This window comes from Ptychodera flava, chromosome 13 (genome assembly GCF_041260155.1).
Source record: "Ptychodera flava strain L36383 chromosome 13, AS_Pfla_20210202, whole genome shotgun sequence".
Taxonomy (NCBI): domain Eukaryota; kingdom Metazoa; phylum Hemichordata; class Enteropneusta; family Ptychoderidae; genus Ptychodera; species Ptychodera flava.
The window spans coordinates 39,295,562-39,309,180 of NC_091940.1; the positions used below are offsets into that span (position 1 = coordinate 39,295,562).

At 36.4% G+C, this 13,619-nt stretch overlaps 1 protein-coding gene across 1 annotated transcript; it reads left to right on the plus strand.

The window, feature by feature from the left end:
- The first annotated feature begins 2,140 nt into the window (after nt 1-2,140).
- On the plus strand, nt 2,141-12,388 carry LOC139148416 (eukaryotic translation initiation factor 6). Its single transcript, XM_070719864.1, has 7 exons — nt 2,141-2,433; nt 5,232-5,317; nt 6,220-6,395; nt 6,950-7,060; nt 8,384-8,449; nt 9,398-9,579; nt 10,773-12,388. Exons 1-7 carry the CDS (start codon nt 2,327-2,329, stop codon nt 10,780-10,782), a joined length of 738 nt encoding a protein of 245 aa, XP_070575965.1. The 5' UTR covers nt 2,141-2,326; the 3' UTR covers nt 10,783-12,388.
- Nucleotides 12,389-13,619: the final 1,231 nt, after the last annotated feature.

Here is a 13,619-nt window from a genome sequence, read left to right on the forward strand (position 1 = left end):
AGTGCGTCTGGTATGTTATTTGAATGTGATGTATAATTAGCTCATACACAAAAGTTTTTGGAACTATGCCAACAGTTTGGAAGAACTGTCTCAGAAACTTTGTTCAGTTTTCAACGTACGGTAGTAAGGGACTGGTCAGTTTCTTCGGCCTGGGGGTGGATTATTTATTGCCAAAGTCAAAAAGTGGCTGACTCCTACCCCCCCCCCTTTCCAACTTTCGAAAACATTGTGATCCCCCTATTCCAACTTTGGAAAACAGGGTGACCCCCCCCCCCCCCCGCGATAAAGGTCGGGTACACCAAAGGGTGTAATTTAAATTCAACACACACATACAAACACACAAACACACAAACATAGATAGATAGATAGATAGATAGATAGATAGATAGATAGATAGATAGATAGATAGATAGATAGATAGATAGATAGATAGATAGATAGATAGATAGAGAGAGAGAGATAGATAGACAGACAGACAGACAGACAGACAGACAGACAGACAGACAGATAGACAGATAGATAGATAGATAGATAGATAGATAGATAGATAGATAGATAGATAGATAGATAGATAGATAGATAGATAGATAGATAGATAGATAGACAGACAGATAGATAGATAGATAGATAGATAGATAGATAGATAGATAGATAGATAGATATTATTTTCAGGGTATGTTTTAAACATTCGTCATTCTGTGTTTGATGAAATTGTTGATATGTCAGTTGTAAGATAGGAATTTCAAAGTGTCAATTTTAGAGTTTGAATATAGTATTTTGAATGACCTGTGAATGTATGTCACCCTGGATATGCCTAACCAGATGTCCTGAACTGTTGTACACAAAGAGAGAAAAGCAGTAAATCAAAAACTTTGATGGGTGTTTAGACTTGCCAGCCATCGAATAACATCTCCTGAGAAGCCATAGAGAGCTATTTTTAAAAGCTGTAGCCAAATCTGATATGCGCAGTGTCTGAGAGGGCCCTTTCTTTTAACATTGAAACCATGAAAGCACAGCTAATAATGACAAAAACTGCCTTTTGTTAACTATTATTTTAGTCATGTTAAAACCACCTTTTTACAGAAAACCTGACACAAGGGAAAATGGTTGCATCAATGAGAACAAAAAATATCTTGTCAATTTTCTCTTTCTAAAATATGTCACTGTATCAAATTGTGATATATTAGTTTTTGAACAGAAAAGTATCTGGAATTTGTCATGGTTTTCATGTGAACTGCAGATTTCATAATGATTAGTACACTTTGCAAACACTTTGCAAGCATCAAGATATCTCTGACGTCGACATATATCTCTGATATATTAAAGTACCATGCCCGATGGCGCGCCGAAAAATAATAAACTTCCAGATATCTCTGATATATATAGGTATCTGATATATTAAAGTCATGCGGCCAAAGGGCATGCTGAAAAATATGTCGGATATATTGAAGTAATACGCCTAAAGGGTGCGCCGAGAAAATTAAACAGATATCTCTGATATATATATATATATATATATATATATATAATATATATATATATATATATATATATATATATATATATATATATATATATATATATATATATATATATATCGGAAGTATACAGATGTCCTCGTGGGAAATTACAGTGCTCGATGCTAAAGTAAAGCGTTATAAATAATAACAAAATTACTTCAAGTACAAAGTAATGGTATCTGTTACTTAAGTTTCATGCATCCTGCAATCATCAGACAGATGAAGTGGCTGCAACGTGACTGTGATTGAATCATATCCATCCCCCGTCCCCCACCCCCCACCCCCCGGCCCCCCGTCTACCATGGTGATAGGACATTTGTTCACTACAGCGAAACCATTCACCTTCTCTCCATTTCTACCGCTTGCTGCGCTGTGCTTGTGACAAGAATTGGGCAGGGACCAAATCGAAACCGGCCTTGGGTAACCGATGCGCTTCACTGAATCACAAGTTTTTCGTGAAATATGACTGGCTTTACTGCTGTAATTAATTTCAATTTTCAATTTCATTCCTGTTGCGTGAGAACCCTATCCCTTGCTCGATCCATATCTCAGATCTTTCCCATATGTTCAGTATGTTGCATCAACTTTCGCCCCGGTAAAATGGTTTGTTCCAACACAACAGAAACTGATGACGCATGAGGGTTATTTCGCAAGTGGCGTGCAACTCCTGATTTCGCTTAGAATACACACTGTACTGCAAAATCTCTCCTGCATTCATATCGCAACCAAGTGGAAGGCTTGCAGGTTAACGTTTTCATTAATTATTTTAAGCTCAGTTTGGTTGTCTTCAACTTAAACTTGTGAACATGGCTGTTCGTGCCCTGTTCGAAAACAGTAACGAAGTTGGCGTGTTCGCCAAGTTGACCAATGCGTATTGCCTGGTTGCGGTCGGTGGATCAGCAAACTTTTACAGGTATTGTACATGTCCATATTTCCTTAGCATGTTAAGAGTTCAATTCAATCAACAAACGTGACGCATGGGCCTCTAACAGTCTCTAGAAAAGCTTAGTCGAAGCTAAATTGAGCTCTGTCAGAGGTCTGTCGTTTTGTGTAAGAGATTGCACGTGTATCAACCATCACATCAACCCATCTTTTTACCTCCACATGTGACGATCACGCTAGATGTACTATAAACGCTTTCCCGGCCTTTGTGGATCCCGTGTTGAGATACACTTCACCAAAACATCAACCGGATTAGCACAAAGTTAGTCTGACACTCCAGCCAGTCGTACATCCCAACACCCACTGGCATGGCATTTGAGCGGGTCCCACTTGTGTGAACGCCCTGTGATACAACATGCCTTTCACACAGTGAATCAAATGCCTGTGCTCAGGACCTGCTACCGGCAGGTGTGAGGTACAAGTACAATCCTGTAATTTTATATTTAAGTGTGGATAACACCTCCATGTTCCCATAAGTATATTTGTTTATTCGAATCAAATAAAGGAAACAAGAGTTGGTAATAATCATATTGTTACATACCGGTACATGTACACTGAAAGATGTTACTTGAGGGAGCTCTCAACGCTCCTATTCTTAAGAGGGGGAGCATAGGGAGCACTCTTGTGCAACAGATCTTTCAGTCTAATTAATAGGTAGTGCATGTGTTCAACTGGTATGTGATGTTGTTCATAGTAATTTCACTCCAGAATCCATTTGGAATACAATCCTATGAGGAGGGAGTGATGTGATCATTAGGGTAGAAAGCTTCTCTAGCTTGTACTAGGGAGGCCAGCAGGTCGCCCAGGACGTGCTGAATTGACACTCAATCACCAGTGACTTAGTCATGTTCAAAATTGAAAAACATCGATAACGGGAAAGAAAATTGTGGAAAAAAATACATGAGGCTAAAAATTAAAAGTGCAGCTATTCTCTCATATGTTTTTTATTTCTTTATATGAACTACTTACTTTTTGAATAAACTGCAAAATTGAGCTAGAAACGGTACTGGGAATGGCGATCTGAAACATGGCAGCACCTAATATTTACATCGCTGATTTTGAAACGCATTTTTGAAGGTGAGCCAATCAAAACATCCCTTACATCGAATACTCATTTGAAAGCCCAGATCTCGCTCTTTCTCGCGATATAAGGTTCTTCACCAACATAGGGCAGTGTATATGACCAAATCCAAGACAAAAAATTGAGAGCGATTTTTCCGAGACCTAACCCGACCAACTCTCAGTGAAACGTCCTCTAGTACGCAGTTTATCATTATTTCTTTGAATTTTTGCCAGAAAAATGAGAAATTTTGAACAGCTCACGTATTTATTGACGGAGATATTGACCACGCTTCACAGTAAGTGAGGCTACACACAATTCTCAATGATCCATACACACGGAGATCACTCATTGAACTGGAGCAAATTTCTTCTGTACACAGAACAGCTCGGTCCATATATCAAAATTCTGGGACCATAGTTTTGATAATCATAATTCTCTAATTTCTCACGGTGAATAATGAGAAGATCAATCCCTTTTGCGCAGAGGAGATAGCAATTTTGTGATTTTGTCGACATAGATTTTTGACAGCCATACACAATATTTTCAAGGAAACTAAGGGAATAAGTTGCATCTGTGTTGGCAAAAGAAAGGGTATTGATTTTTTTAAATGTTTGTAACAAAGGAAATTTGCATGTCTGACAGGTGGTATGATGAGACCATCTTAGTTGCTGATAACTTTACCATGACAAGTATGCAATTTTTAGCACCTCCAAACATCGACTTCTCATTCAATTTACTCCTGAATTTTAAAGACGATCAATAATTTTGGAACATAGTTTTAACCAATAATCCTTAAATTAAATTCTAAGTTTCAAATTGTTCAGAAACTGATAAAATTGAAGAAGCCTTTACCAAATAATGTCAAAACTCCACATGGCCCCAGTGGTGATGTTTTGAAAGCCATTATTTGGATAAAATACTTTTTGTAGGTAGTTTTAATGCAGTAGAGCTATTCAAAAGTGTCATCAGCTCAAAAAGACCTTCAATTTGATATATCACTTATGCCATTTGAGCTTAATATTTTCATTTTGTCATTTCTCGTTAAGTGTCGTTCATCTGTTGCCATGGATAAATCCAATATGGCCACCATCGTAATCGCGTAATTTTAGGATACATTTGTGTGTGCCATTGAAATCTATCTCCATGCCAAATTTGGTACAAAAAGATGTTTTATTAACAAAGTTACAGCAAATTTACTGTAAATTTCAGCTAAAACTCCTTCATTTTTGTCCCATTGTTCCCATTGTTATTATATGTATTGTCTTTCTACAGAAAGAGTAAAAGTGAATGTTTTAAAAAGCTATAAAATTGTAACCGTTCATCCAATTTCGAAAATTAAAAAAATGTTTAGCTTCTCTCATTGAAATCTAAAAAACTACATTAATTAAAATGCAGATTGAACATTTCAAAATTTCAGTTGGCCTCCCTACTTGTACCCGAATGATGTGATCCATTACAACCCCTCCCCACCCTTCGGTTGTTATCATGGGGGAGTGGGATCCAACCAAGGGCAATGTAGAGATATGCTCGTGGACAGCAGCAAGGGGACTGAAAGATTTTATTGTTAAATTCCTTCTTCCATTTATTCATTTTCCCACATGTTGTGCACCTTTTATCCTTCAAAAGCAGGAAATTTCGCTCAGATTCAGAAAAGGTGGTGTCACTGCTGATAACATGTGCATTCTGTGGTTGCTTTCTTTTTTCAGTGTCTTTGAAGGTGAATTATCAGACGTGATACCAGTGGTCTATACATCAATAGCAGGGTGCAGAATCATAGGCAGAATGACTGTAGGTAAGTCAGCTAGTACTTGTCATCAGCCAGACATCGGTAAATTGATGTTTGTAATTGTAAGTGTTCAGTCCAACCGCCTCTGGGCTCTGCCATGTTTTGTTGCAATCTGATCTTGTGATCATGTGGACTTGCAATGAATAAAATGGGACTGAACGAGGTAATTTGAACCGGAGATAAGAAGGTACATGTGTATGGTAAAGTAGGTCCAATGAAGTACTGGTACATGTGATGGCTGTGCCACAGTTCTCTTTGTAACAGTCAGTAGGATGTCTCTATACAATACTGATGTGTCAATAGCAGACTTTGTGTAGAAAGCATGATTTATTCATTAGAAAATCATAAGAATAACACAATTTGACAGCTCTGTTTTGGATTCAAAATACTTTAACTGGAAAGAAGAAGAAGCAATCTAATTACTCATTTAAAATACGTAAGATGCTTTGAATCATCCACAAGTTTAGATTTATGCCATCTTTGAAAATTAATCACAACATGCACATAGACACATAACACCTAAACAGCAGCTATATCCCTAATCCTACCAGGCAGTATCATTTCCACATCTGCTAAGTCAGTAAAAAGCGGTATTGAGCCAAATCTATCTCCATATTTTCACGTAACTTGGCATGTTATGTTAGAGCAGATTTAATAAGTTAAAACTATGTTGATAGTATTATGTTTTCAGGACCTTCAAATGTCGAAGTCTTTGTTAAAATGCAGCATATTACTGGTTTTAGCCAACCTACCCAGGTGATGACATACGGCAGGATAGGGGACCATGGTTAACATACCTACATGTATACTTGTTTCCATGCTCAGTGCAATAATCTCAAATGACAACTGACCAATAGTCCACATATTCTTCCTTCTCAGAATTATTCTTATGTTTGTTTACATGCTAGGTAATCGTCATGGACTTCTTGTACCAAACACCACGACAGATCAAGAGTTACAACACATAAGAAATTCTCTACCAGATAGTGTCAAAATACAGAGGATTGAAGAAAGACTATCGGCATTGGGAAATGTCATCGCCTGCAATGATTATGTAGCATTAGTCCATCCTGACCTTGACAGAGTGAGTAGCATTTTGGGTCATAGGTTATGTGACATGATAATTATCAAATGACTTCCCAACTTTGACTCTGATGATTGTTATATTTTGGTATCAGATGAATTTACTGTCAAGATATCTCAACCCATTGACGATGTGAGTAACTTGTCCAGATATACCATCATGTCATCAAGTTGACAGTGTACGGTTTTAGACAGTTATACAGTAGTTTACAGTTTGCTGATAAAGTGCCTGTAAATACATGCAATCGTCAATGAAACCACTTGTTCTATGTGTGGTCAAGCAATTTCATACCCATGGCAATAATGGATATGAAAAAGGTACCCTGGTCTCAGGGAAATTCAGATCACAAGATATGAATCTGGTACAAGTATCTGAAGTCTTTCTTCCCCACCATGTGCCTTGTCAGGAGACCTTTCAACAAGGGAAATGACATTGTCCAAGAAAGTCAAGATTTTAACCATTCCAATGAAATATCCATCACAGTATAGATTTCTTAATTATACCCTCTCCCTTTTTCAAATACAAAAGTAAAGACTTGTATTTCTCACTTTCAGGAAACTGAAGAAATTCTAGCAGATGTTTTGAAAGTTGAAGTGTTCCGTCAGACAGTAGCAGACAATGTACTTGTTGGCTCATATTGTTCCATAAGCAATCAAGGTGCCTTGGTAAGTTTATGTTACTCTACAGAAATCAATGTGCCATTTACTTTGAATATCAGTGGGTTATTATGTCATTCAACTGGATCCCATGAAATGCCCATGTACAGAGTAAATACCACATTTGGCTGAGTATAAGCCCCAGATCTCAAAACAGGTAATCCTTTGGAAGTAGATTATGCTATAGCAACACTCAATGCTTTCTGCCATACACACTTCATTTATGCTAAGGCCATTTAAAGAAAATTCTTTGTTTGCCGTCCTTGGATTTTTGAAAAATTTACCAGCCATCCAGGGACAAAACACAGACAAAAACACAAGTGAATTAACGTAAGCTCAATTTTTGTTTGTTTTCTTTTGGTAAAATAATATTTTTATTTCATCACATTAAACGCCAGTGACTTGCAAAATGCCAATCCTCAATAAACGTATACAGAAACATAGAATAAAGTTTTCACAGAAAATATGTTACAAAGCAAAACTTAATGTGAGTTTAGAATACAAATGTATAAATCCTATCAAAATAAGGAGGTAGGTAAAGTGCATTTAATTTTCAATATCAGATGTTAATTAGAGAAGTTCAGTGTGGACATTTTTTGTGGAAATTTCCTCAACAATATGGTAGATTCATCTCCTCGCTTTCCTCCAATATCTATCAATGACAGTATGCCTTGTATTTGACAAGGTTGAGAACATTCTGAATTTATCAGATTGCAAATGTAGTGATGTTCATTTTAAATGGATTGAAAGGATGGCTATGTTGTCAAAGAAGTGTTGTCATTCCCAGAGTAATGTCACTACAATTGGTCCACAAGATTGATTCTCTCTAAGGGATATAGTCGTCGGAACTGAACTCAAAGGTCGTATGGGACCCATACGACCAATATAAATACTGTATTCAAGGTACGATGGTGATTGATGAAAGTTAGAACATGTCTGTCGTAATCTACATTGTATAATTTAAATGTTGCAACTATGATGATGTGGTGCATCTAGATATCCTGCACAAAATTTAAAAAAAAGAAACACGCAGGCGCAGTTCCGATGACTGTTTCCCTTTCATCAATCAGAAACTGTTGTACATCACACTAAACCAATGAGAAATTGTCTAGGTCTTAGTGCTACTGGGAAAAAAAACTGTTTAACGATGGTAATATTTGTAAATGGATTCCAATAAATATTTCATAGAGTTTGTGTATCAGGTCATATATGTACACTTTGCAGTGGCTGTAACTAAAATTCTATGTTATGTATAGCTACTCAAACCTCGTCTGATATAGATCATTAATTTTTGTCTTCTCTTTATGTTTATATTATTTACTTGCTCTGTAGGTACATCCGAAAACGTCGATAGAAAATCAAGATGAAATATCCTCATTACTTCAAGTTCCACTCGTGGTGAGATTATTTTCCATTATATTCAAACAGACATGAAATAAACTTAAAAAGGCCTTGGCAACAAGCTTCATTCAAAATGGTGTGAATTCACTGTATCTGTTTCATGCAACTTTATATTTCATATGAATTGCAAATTCCATATTTGATGTTTCTTTATCAGTCTTCACATCTTAGCTTCGAGAGGACTGATGAAGCTTGTTGATGTCAGTCTTTCAGTCTTAGTCCACTGTCATCTGTTAAACTACTTCCTTACACTTTTTACTTCACTTCCTTTTATCAAACTACTTATGTCCACAGTTCAAAATCCATAAATCATAGCGGCGCCTTTGTGCTTAACCTTTCTTGTATAGAACATTGAGCTGTTATCAGGAAGTTAATAGGAATAGTGGTACAGAAGAATCCACTACACTGGCTTACACTCACCAACGGCCAAAACGTTTTGATGTTTGTTTGGGATGGGGGCTGCAATAGCAGTAGTAAATGGTTAAATTTCCATTATCATAGGACGTTTTAGAAGTGTAACTTCATATCCAATTTGTCTTTTGTCAGGTTTTGGCAAACAAATTTTAGCTAAAACAATTCAGACAAACTCTACATTCTCCCAATTTTTGCCATCAATGTACTGTGTACGTGTATAATGTAATAAGTAACATCTTACATAAAGCAGAGCAGTGTGACATGTTCCTCCCATTCATGAGATACTTGTCAGTAGGCATCAGGGATGCACACAATAAATTTGTTGATGTACGCATTTAAAATTTATCATGTGTGTATTGTACCCCTAACGCTGAAAATGTATGATAATAGTTCTTCTTAAGTAATATTCCTCAGACAAACATATTTCTTTAAGGCGTTGTTAGCTCAAGAATTGACTCAAATTTAGTAACTTCAGAAAAAAGTAATACAGTTGTTCTTACCAATGTAATGTTTGTTGTGATGTTGATGTAGGCCGGTACAGTAAACAGAGGAAGTGAAGTCATTGGTGCTGGCATGGTAGTCAATGACTGGAGTGCATTCTGTGGACTTGACACAACAAGTACTGAACTCTCAGTCGTGGAAAGTATTTTTAAACTTGGAGAAGCTCAACCCAGTGCTGTAACATCAGAAATGAGAGCCTCATTGGTCGAAAGGTAAGCTGAATTTCCACATCATCTTCAACTCTTCATAAATTCAGCCAAATCTAAAGGAGTCAGTGGTTGTGTGGATTGTCAGAACAGCAGATTACATATCCTATGATGACTTATGATATTACGACATACATTGATTCCATCATCGGTGTGTGTGTTGTAATTGTCAGTAGAATAAACACCAGTGTGCCCTCTAAGCAATATATGACGTGCCACGATGCAAACAAATTGCCTGTGAGGCAAGCAAGTTTTTGGTTTACATGTGAAGACATAAGGCTGACATGAAGAGTTTTCTTAAATTTGCCAAATTGGCGCAAAATTTTCAGAAAGAACACATTTGTCAGAGGGCACATGATAAACACTATGCCGGGCCAAAACAGTAAGGTATAAAGCCAAATTACTGGTGTTAGCTTTCTACAGTGTAGGTAGAAGGGATGTGTAATTTGTGTAAATGTAAAACACAGAGACCCCCCTAGCTGGGTGTCCTCATCTCCTTGTCCAAGAATTTGCTTAAATAGTTTCAATATCTGAAATGTTATACATGTCAGATTCAAGAGAACTGCTTGATGTTACTTTGATTTGGCAAAAATGGCACTAGCCATGGCCTATTTTGGAAGCCATTATTTGAGAAAATAATGCTTGGATGAGTGAAATTGAGTAGATTCACTCTTGGATAAGACAAATGAAAATGCATGGGTTAACTTCTGGTCACTCATACTGTGATGCACACATTATAGTCACACTGGTAGTAGGGTCCTTCAGCAATACGACACAGGTCCACTCAACTCAGTTCAGTCTGTGAAGATTTTATAACATATAATTGTGTTCTCACTGTTGTACCCATCAAACTGATAGCTTATTTGTTTCTAAAGGAAATACAGAGTGAGAAATTTAAGATTGCTTCTGCATTTGATTCTTAAGTATTCAAAGCATTCCGCAGTGTTGATTTATAAATTTCAAATCATGCACTGATTTGTGTTTAATGGTAATTACTAAAATTGGCAATATGTAAAGCAGCTGGAGAGAAAGTGATTTATTCATTTGCATGATTGCTATGTAAAGTAAATAAGACTCTCACATAACGCAGAAATCATTCATGACTGTGAGGGCGCTTTCTTTGTGACATCACTCATGGAGGTGATCGATAAACATGGTCAAAATTTAAACATATGCATCTCCTTTTCAATTTCTTTCAGCATGACGTAATTGACTGTAGGAGAGTTTCACCACATGTGGACCTGACACTTCACAGCGTCTTCTAGATAACTTTACCATAGCTGCCATGACTACAGCAACTTGACACAGCTGAAACACCTTACACTTTTCAGCAGCTGGAATTGAAGGAATAAAATACATAGAGTGTCTCATTTGAAACACTCTCACAGGGTCAAAACAAGGTATTATTTTAATTTTCATAAAACTTTGAAAACTTACCAGTGCTTGACTGTTTGCCAAGATTTCGTCAGGCAGTAAAGGACATATATTTATAAGTTTTTATATGTCTGTATCATAGTTAATGATAGATAATAAAGCTATGTCATTAATAAAAATATGAAATAAAGACACAATAATTCAAATATTTTTCTCACTGTGTCGACTAGGCTTTCTTTGTCTTCTTCCGATACCATGTAGAAATACTTAGTATTTTTGGCATATCAACATAAACTGTTCATGCGTAATATGTATTGTTAGTGTTTATATCGTAATTCAGGTCTTGACCTAAAATTAGTTTTTATTGTTCATGACACAGACACAGACAGACACAGACAGACACACTCAGTGACAGACACAGACACACAGAGACAGAGGCAGACACTAGGTGACAGACAGAGACTGACATGCACACACACACTTGTGTGCAATATTGACAAGGCAAGTACTGAGCATTTCACCATGATTTATGAAGTAGACCAAGCTGTCAAAATAAATAATAAAACTTTTCAATTCTGTCAAATTTGATTTCTGTTACACTATTTAAATGATATCATGGTACCACATCAATATGACCATTTAAGTAACGGTGTCTCTATTATACTGAAATGTGTTTACTGCAAAGTTTAGACTAATTGTAACAATGAGGTATCTAAATAAATTGACATAAAGTTATTACACTTGCTCCAAATATTGTGTGCTAACAACTTCTATATCCAAATGTTTATTCAATAACCACTTGGATTTGACTTGCCTTTATGTCTACATTATTGTATTATCAGCTGCTACTGAAATGTTTTAGGAAAGTAGTCATTATGATAGACAGATTGATGTATGCACTGTTTGGACAGTGTTGTCTTTCAGTGTTGTCTTTCAGAATATAGCTGAAGCAGCTAATAAATACATTCTGTAACAGCATATACTGCCTACACTAAAGTGTTTGTAGTCTCATTGTCAAGTTCATAGTGAAATTTCTCAAGTTTTAACAAAAAAGGAAAAATATTACTCAATTTGCACCTTGCTAACATTTTAAGATTTCATGTACAATCATGACCTAAAAAAAATTTTCGTTTCACTGACACATACAAAGTGAACAAACTCTTGACAAGATGAAACATGATTCTGTGGTGTAAAGTTGATGATCATGTATTGGTCACATTCCTTTTACTGCCTATGAAGAGATCTGTTATCTCAGAGGATACTTTGAGTCATGTAATTTTCTGTGAGAGTTGTGATATATTCTGTATCATTTTCAACAGTGCCCTCTAGTGACAGTGACTGTTACAGTCAGTGCACAAATCTCTCAGATTTTCTCAAAGGCCTAGTCTGATAGAATATGAAAGTATCTTTATTAAATAAAACAATACAGTAAAATCTTCAAGCTGTTTGGTATTTTATAACATTTGTTTAGTATTTGTTTAGTGAACATGTTTTAATGAAGTGGTCATGAAAATCCAGAACACTAGCTTGCCAAAGATGCAGCAGATTGCTGCATGTGTGTTGTGTTTGTACAACGGTAGAGTTGACTTTTCAGATCCTCAGATTCAGATCCTCAGATTCAGATCCTCAGATCTGAATCTGAGGATCTGAAAAGTCAACTCTACCTTTGTACAACAACTGTTTGGTTTGATGAAGTAGTAGCTTCTTCTGGCAATGTGCAGTGTCTCAGAAGATTTTGGCTGATTGGTTGACTAAACATCTTTGTTATTATTCAATCATTTCCAATCAGCTACACAAATAGCCTTAGTTAAAAACTCCTCAAGTTGCTGTAATAAAATTTACCAATCAGATTCAACCTTGCGAGCCACTGTACATAACTACTTTGTATGCCAAAGTAGACATTGTACAAGTGAGAGCTATTGTGTAACAAGAATACATTTGCTCATATACAAAGATGATGTTTTGAAAAGCAGACAAACAGCAGACATCCAGTTGGCTAAGACTTTTTGACATCACAGCTTCTAGCCATGTATGCAGTTAGTACTTTTGTCTACCATTCACATATATGGTATCAACAGTCTAGCTAAGCAAGAGCCAGGGCTTCAAGATCGAAGTACTTTGTAGTGAAATTTGCTGGAGTTGATTTATTTATCAATGCCATTTGAAGCTATGGGTTCAAACTGATGAATACTTTACAATCAATCAATCAATCACAAAGCAGACCTGTCAATCACACAACTTTAGTAAACTAGCCAATCAGAGAGATTGAAAATTAAAGGAAATGATCAGAGTGGAATTTGAAAAACCAATCAGACACTCTGAAAATGAAAAAATACAAATACGTGTAGTAAAGTCCTCACTAGCTGTACCAGCACAATGAGCTAGTACCTGCTAACCTCATTGAGGATGACATGTAGGCTGAAGGATACAGTAACACTTTGCTGCTAACGGCAAAGTATGAGAGAGTTAAACGCAATAAATGCTGTGTTTTGCCTCAGTGTAATAGCTTATCAAGATATTTGGCAAAGCTTTCTACTATTTTTTGCCCACCGTAGGTTCAGGTTGAGAACCGTTCTTCTGTCGCCAAGTAGAATATCACCAAAATCTGATTGATCGGACCAACATTCCCAGTACACAATTTATGGTGATAGTAAACATCGCTTGAAATCATG